This window comes from Gymnoscopelus microlampas (genome assembly GCF_963454915.1).
Source record: "Gymnoscopelus microlampas genome assembly, chromosome: 2".
NCBI classification, from domain to species: domain Eukaryota; kingdom Metazoa; phylum Chordata; class Actinopteri; order Myctophiformes; family Myctophidae; genus Gymnoscopelus; species Gymnoscopelus microlampas.
The window spans coordinates 7,609,318-7,617,059 of NC_139939.1; the positions used below are offsets into that span (position 1 = coordinate 7,609,318).

At 43.4% G+C, this 7,742-nt stretch overlaps 1 protein-coding gene across 1 annotated transcript in view; it reads right to left on the bottom strand.

Moving 5' to 3' along the window:
• pdia2 (protein disulfide isomerase family A, member 2) overlaps window positions 1-5,667 on the bottom strand; it is a 12,917-nt gene extending 7,250 nt beyond the window's left edge. Inside the window, exons 1-4 of the mRNA XM_084044568.1 lie at window positions 5,374-5,667; window positions 2,500-2,706; window positions 534-667; window positions 186-323 (exon numbers count right to left, since the gene is read on the bottom strand). Of these exons, the coding sequence (XP_083900694.1) occupies window positions 186-323; window positions 534-667; window positions 2,500-2,706; window positions 5,374-5,653 (759 nt within the window). The 5' untranslated portion in view covers window positions 5,654-5,667. The remainder of the gene's footprint in view (window positions 1-185; window positions 324-533; window positions 668-2,499; window positions 2,707-5,373) is intronic.
• Window positions 5,668-7,742: the final 2,075 nt, after the last annotated feature.

A 7,742-nucleotide genomic window follows, 5' to 3' on the forward strand; every position in this document is an offset into this window, starting at 1 on the left:
TGTGTGTGTGTGTGTGTGTGTGTGTGTGTGTGGGTGTGTGAGAGAGTGCGTGCGTGCGTGCGTGCGTGCGTGTGAGAGAGTGCGTGCGTGCGTGCGTGCGTGCGTGCGTGCGTGCGTGCGTGCGTGCGTGCGTGCGTGCGTGCGTGCGTGTGTGAGTGCGTGTGAGTGCGTGTGTGTGTGTGTACCTTTTTAAACAGAACCACTGTGTTGGTTTTCACTTCATATTTCTGAAACACCTCAGGACTGGTTGTCATGGCGAACTCCATGTCAACCATGTTCATAGCAATATCACTGAACAACTTCCCGTCCTCACTGTCAGCATTCTGCATAGATAGATAGACAGATAGATAGATAGATAGATAGATAGATAGATAGATAGATAGATAGATAGATAGATAGATAGATAGATAGATAGATAGATAGATAGATAGATTATTATTGTATAACTGTACCTCAGTACTTTTTGCAAACTGTTAATAAAGTATAGAGAACAAAACAACAGAGAGAAAGACAGACATGTTACAGATACGTACAGTGAAGAAGCCGACCACAGAGATATTGTGAGAGCTGATGAAGTCAGCGGCAGACTTTGTGTTCTCCAGCACAGCCAGGCCTGGTCCAGCCCTCCTCTTCATCCACTGGATGATGCCAGCCACTGTCCTCTTTCCTGTTTAATATGCAATGTATTACTGTTTAATATGTACTGATGCCAGCCACAGTCCACTTTCCTGGACACAGTGATGGACATGCTCAAGTAATAAATACAACAATTGAGCCTTATTTTATACTTTGATTGTCCATTCGAAAACAGCCGATATACAAGCTAACAATGTTGTGAGCTCGTAGATTGTTGTTTGACTGTTCGTATAGACCATACATGGGCAACTGGTGGCCCGGGGGCCACATGTGGCCCCCACCTTCACTTAATGCGGCCCGCAGGTTAATATCGGAATACTGATATTATTATTGATTTCAGCTGTTTTTTTTACAATTCCAAACATGACCTGCTTTAATTACTTCAGTCTATATTAGCAGCATGACTAGTATTACAATTCTATTGTCTTTTTTATGTCCAATGTATTTGCATTTAAGTTCATAAAGTTAACATAAGTATAGCTAAATGAATTTGAAATTAAATAAGAATGTTACTTTTCAGGAATCCAATTGAAAAATAGAAACAAAAAAAACCCCTGCATTCCAATAAAACAATAGAAAAAATAGCAGATCTACAAGCTCAAAACGTGTCGCACTGCGACGCGTTTTGAGCTTGTGGATCGGCTATTTTAGCTACTTTTGTGTGACCTGGTATATGCAATGTGGCCTTCTGGAGTGAGTGGGGAAATATAGTGACCCCTCTCCATCATCAAAGTTCCCTACCCCTGGTAGAGACACTCGACAAAGCTGGATGCACCACGGTGGATTTGAACCCCCAGACCCCATGGCTGTGGCCAGCTACTTTATCACTGCGCCACCCGAGCGCCCCATTTTCAACCTATTCTTCATATAATTGGTCCTGGCTGATGCTCATTATAAGATGGCACCATCTACTCATGTGTCTCATTGGTGGGCTTTGAACAGTTCAGAAACCTGCCTACCAATGACATCATCGGTGGGGATACCGAGCTAATAGAAGCCATCAGACTATAGAGCCTTTCTCTTCCTGGAGAGTTGGCATGCTGAAATAGAAGCCATCGTAAACCTTGTATGAAATGATCAAATGATGCATGCCGATGATGTCACTGGTAGGCCCGTTTCTGAACTGTCCACAGCCCTCCTCTGCTGAGACTCACAGTGAGTAGACAGCAATGGTATACCATATTATAATGAGTATTAGTGAGGACCAATTACATCAGGGGTGGGCAACTTTGATGATGGAGAGGGCCACTATATTTCCAAACTCACTCCAGAGGGCCACATTGCATATAGTGTCGGGCAGACACGTCTAACTCTGCGTTTTCACTTTTTTCGGGTTTTTTTATGCCGTACTTCACAATAATGTTGTGTGTTGTGTGTGTAGCAAAAATAGCAGATCTACAAGCTCAAAACGCATCGCAGTGCGATGCGTTTTGAGCTTGTAGATCTGCTATTTTTGCTATTTTTGAATTGGAATCCTGTTTTTTTTTTATTAGAATCCTGAAAAGTATTTTTTTAATTTAATTTTAAATGCATTTAGTTATACTTATGTTAACTTTATGAACTTAAATACAAATACATTGGACATAAAAAAGACAATATCATGTTAATACTAGTCATTAAGCTAATAGAGTGAAGTCATTAAAGCGGGTCATGTATGCATGTTTGGAATTGGAACAGCTGAAATCAATAATATATCAGTATTCCGATATTAACCTGCAGGCCGCATTAAGTGACCCGGCCACATGCGCCCCCCCCCCGGGCCGCCAGTTGCCCATGTATGCATTTCATGAAGATAGGTTGACAATGGGTGAAGTAAAAAGTCTACTTCTACCACCGCTGACTACAGACTGGTTACGTGTTTACCAGTAAAGTCCACTGGGTTCTTTCTGTCCCCGTCCACGAACAGTTTGAGCGTTGGGAATCCTCCGACGTCAAACTCGTCGGCCAACTCTTTCTCCTCGGTGGCTTCGACCTTGGCCAATCGCATCCCCGACTCCTCCGCCTTCAGTTTCCCAGCAGCCTCGGCGTATATGGGCTCTAATTGCCGACAGTGTCCACACCATGGGGCATCTGCATGAGCGCACACACACACACACACACACACACACACACACACACACACACACACACACACACACACACACACACACACACACACACACACACACACACACACACACACACACACACACACACAGTTACTAACTCAAAGTCCAAATTAAATGGCTTTGGCAACCCCTATTGTCACATTTTTCCCTAGTGAAACATGGTCTGGGAATGTCTCATCTAATCACAATCTCTGCCGACCGTCCCATCTCCTCGGCTATGGGATCTAAATGCACCAACACAACGCACTCACAGTGTGTTTCCCACTTGTAACCAGGCAGTGATGAGTCATGTTTACTGCATTGCCTATTTCTCACATCAAATATGTTCAGAGTGTAAATATTTAGTGTACCGTTTAACTTAAAAGCGATAATGTTTGTAGCCAACTGTCCGGCCGCCATCTTTGTTTACAGTCAACAGAGTAGCACTGCCCTCTACCATAATGAATCAGCTCTGTATGGAAGAGGGACATTGAGCTATGGGACTGACACATTGAGCTATGGGATTGACAGCTGCCAGTCATCATATTGGTTGAAATTGGTTAATACCTGCCGCTGTAATATCACACATTGTTTTGTTTTTTCACAGGAAGTAATTCAGCTTGGACTTTGAGGGGTTTTAGGACCTCTCAGTAACAATGCGTTGTGAGCTTGTAGATTGGCTATTTTCACCATATGTTTGCCCTTAGAATAGGGACGCTAGGGCTTTTTGATCGATTGATTGATTGATTGATTGATTGATGTTTTTATTGGCAAACTACTGTACACAACCCTTTATTTGTATGTTTCTGTCAAAAGGATAACACACAAAAAAGCTTGAGAGCTTAGTTGGTTAGCTGCCGTAATTGTGCATTATGTTTTCGTTTGCAGTAATTCATTTTGGACTTTGAGGGACTTTTAGTAGCCTACCACAAAGCCACATCCACTTCACAACCTTGAACCGTTTCAGCGCTTCCGTTGTACAGACAGCATTTGAAGAGTGTGTGGGCCAACAGTCTACCTGCCCTGAACCCTCAACATGGAAATTAGCTCCTGATAGAGACAGTGGCAGTTGGTCTCTGGCCTTATCTCCCCTTACCCCCCCCCTCTCTCTCTCTCTCTCTCTCTCTCTCTCTCTGTGCTGTGAGAGAGTTGGCCTAGACAGCATCTGGCCAGGTAGCGTGCACACTCACTTGTGCACGTGACACATAGTGCTCTGTGTGTGTGTGTGTGTGTGTGTGTGTGTGTGTGTGTGTGTGTGTGTGTGTGTGTGTGTGTGTGTGCGTGTGTGTGTGTGTGTGTGTGTGTGTGTGTGTGTGTGTGTGTGTGTGTGTGTGTCTGTGTGTGTGTGTGTGTGTGTGTGTGTGTGTGTGTGTGTGTGTGTGTGTGAGATGACGCGGTACTCCGGGCAGAGCGGTTTGGACTGAAAGCTTTCACTAGAAACCACGTGCCCTGTCCCAGTGTTACAGAACAACACCAGCAGACATAGTTACACCATGCTGCGATGCAATGTTAGCTTATTTACAGTGTAAATAACTTATTTATACTAAGTATTGATCAGGCATAACTCTAACCCTAACCCCTAAACCTAACTCTCCTAATCCTAATCCTAACCCCAACCTGAATCTTTGAAAACCTGAAAACTCCACAAATCTTTTTTCACACATTTTCTTTTTTCAACACTGTCAGAGCTGGTTGTGTGGAATTCACGTCTGCTATACAATTACAATACTGTTGGTTTTCAAACAATTTAATTTCAAGGACCACCACAGATAGTGGTGGTCCTTACACGGGTCCATTTGGTTCCATTTGTACACTCTCAGAGTTACAGATCTGTATAGTCCATTTGAACCCCTTCAAGTAACCCAGAGGGTCCCTGAACCTCACTTTGAGAACCACAACAATAACATGTATGCAAAAATGTATGTATGATCAAAACTTATAATGAAGGGCCTGCGCCGCAGCGTGGCGGTCCAGGCACCATAGGCTGCAATGCCAGCCTTTACAGTGTGTCGCGGGTTTGACTCCCAATCCCGACGACCTTTGCTGCATGTCACCCCCCCATCTCTCTCCCCATTTCCTGTCAGCCTACTGTAATCTATCAATAAAGGCAAAAAGCCAAAAAAACATCTTTAAATTTTTTTATAATGAAGGCCAAAATTATATTTATTTAAATATGTAGGAATCGTTAATGAATCAGACCGTTAAGAGAGAATAGTTAACCCATTTAGACCTTTTTTAGACCTTATTTTACACTTTGGGCTATTCAAAAATAGCAGATCTACAAGCTCGTAGCGCGGCACCGAGTGCCGCGCTACGAGCTTGTAGATCTGCTATTTTTGAAAAATCGTGAAAGTGTGCAAATCTTTGAATATATATATTCTTTTAAAGCGAACATTTTTAACTCTATTCTTTGCTTCTGAGGGGTCCCTGGAACAAAACATTTTGAGATGGGGGGTCGGCGGCCAAATACATATCATTTTGGGGGTCCTTTGACATGAAAAAGTTTGAGCACCGGTGACATAGAAACATACGTTTTTTTTCAGAAAACTGTTGGGATTTAGGAGACATGTAGAATCGGCTTCAATCCTAAAGGATCCCACCCCTAATCCCAGCATCAATCATCATCATAAAGCTGTAGTTTCAAACTCACAGAACTCGACCAGCACGAAGCGGTGTTCCTTCAGGGCCACGTCAAAGTTGTTGATGTGCAGGACGAGGACATCTCTGTCCTCCTCCACCTCCTCCGTCTTCTCCTTCTTCTGCACCACCTCCTCCTCCTCCTCCCCCCCCGCCACGTCCCCGTCTCCGTCCTCCTCGGACGCCGGCGTCTCCTCCGTCCCCGCGTCCTCCTGGCCGTGCGTCCGTCCACAGGAGGCCCAGAAGAGCAGGAGGCCCAGCAGAAGCAGGCTGACCAGCGTGTGTGACTTCATGTCCTACAGGTGAGCGAGACAGAGAGAGAAAGAGAGACACACACACAGTTAGAAGTGTTAAAGAGAGTGTGTGTGTGAGTGTGTGTCGGAATTTGACTGGCCTTCCCCGGCGTCCAATCGGAAGGCGAGGAGGACTTCGACGTGGTTGGGCCCCCTCATCCATTCAAGGCCGGCCGCAGGGCGCTGTGCGGCCTCGCGATTGGTCAGATGGACAGGATGATGGGCCAATCTTACGCAGAGCAAGGTGTCAGTTTTTCTTTATCTTGTATACCTCTGAACTCATTTCAGACACATATACGTCACACACACGCACGTACACGCGCGCGCGCGCACACACACACACACACACACACACACACACACACACACACACACACGCACGCGTACACACACACTATGCACAGTCTCTCTCTCTCTCTCTCTCTCTGGTCTTATCACTCCATATATTTGCTTACTGTATACTGGGGTGTCTGCAGTAGGCTAAGTGGACTGTTAAACCTATAAAATACAATGCAGTCGTACAACAATATGTCCAGCTCAGAACAGCTCAAAGTTGACCACATGTGGTACTACAGTATCAGCACTACAGCCCCTGAACACCTGACGCTCTCATAAGTGACTTAATGTACTGTATGTCACGTATCCCATATTGTCAGACAGTGCGAGTAGGTACAGGCTAGCTAACCCCATTCGTTTCCAATAGCATTGCTACAAAATGCTAACAAGCTCCTAGTGGACATTTCTCAGTAACCGTAGGCTAATGCCGATTTAAAAACTGTTTCAACTATTCGACGAGAGTTGTAACCACACAGTGGTGTGGTAGCCCCAACACTGATTGACACATTCTAAAATGTGCTTTCTGTCCCTCCCCATGCACATGAGATGCATATTGGAAGTGGTGGAAAAAAGTACTCAGATGTTTTACTTAAGTAAAAGTATCAATACTGCAATGTAGAAGTACTCTGTTACAAGTAGAAGTCTAGAATTCACAATTTACTTGAGTAAAAGTACAGTATTGGTTTCAAAATATACTGGTTAAAGTATTCAAATAATTGTAGTGGAGTAAAAGTACAATATTTGCCACTGAGATGTACTGGAGTAGAAGTAAAAGTATTGAAAATGGGAAACACTCCAGTAAAGTAAAACAAATACTTCAAAAATGTACTTAAGTACAGTACTTGAGTAAATGTTCTTAGTTACCTTACACCACTGCATATTGGTGGACCATCATAAGGAGAAATCATGAAGAATGACCCAATAGCAGCCCTTTTTTGTTGAATAATTGAATACTTTATTAGACAGAAAGGTAAACAACACAAGGTACAGTCAGACATTTGAGCTTAGATGAGAGGGCCAAGTAGAGGCCCAATCCTTTAGAAAATGTAGGATTTTTTTTTTTTTTTTTAAAGGGATAATACTCATGACCCATAGAAATGGGTCTGCACATTGTTTGGGAAACAGTGTGACTACAGAGAGAAAACGGCCTGAGCTGTCATACAGAATGGATACATATGCTAACAATGTTCCCCAAATCATCTTGCTGTATTGGACACCTTCACTGGCTGCATCTGGCCCCCTGATCTACATGAACATGGTATTACAATGGAACAGATGGCTGTTAGATTCATGTTATTCACATTAGGCTCCCCTTTAACTAAATAATGTACATATATATATGAATATAAATTGTAATGTAATGTCTACAGGGCATATTGCGTAGAATTAAATGGCAGACAAACTGAAGCAAACCTATACACTACCACATGTAAACACACCCATCATGTAGGTGCACCAACACACCAGTTAACTATTACAGTGTGAAAATTATGATTTCACTAGATAATTGTTTCACAGATCCAACGGTTCTTTACAGAACATGATGCATCGTTCCATCCTTTATCAGACCCATCCCCATGAAACACAGCACAGTCTTCATCTCCATGGCTATTAGGCTCACCACCACGCCAGTACCTTAGTCAGGTTCACTATGTGTTCTTGTTCAAAATTTGTGGAGATTAGCAAAACAATACTTTATTTTTATCTTCAGAACATGGGGAATCCAAAAATCTATGTTTGCATTTGCACAGAC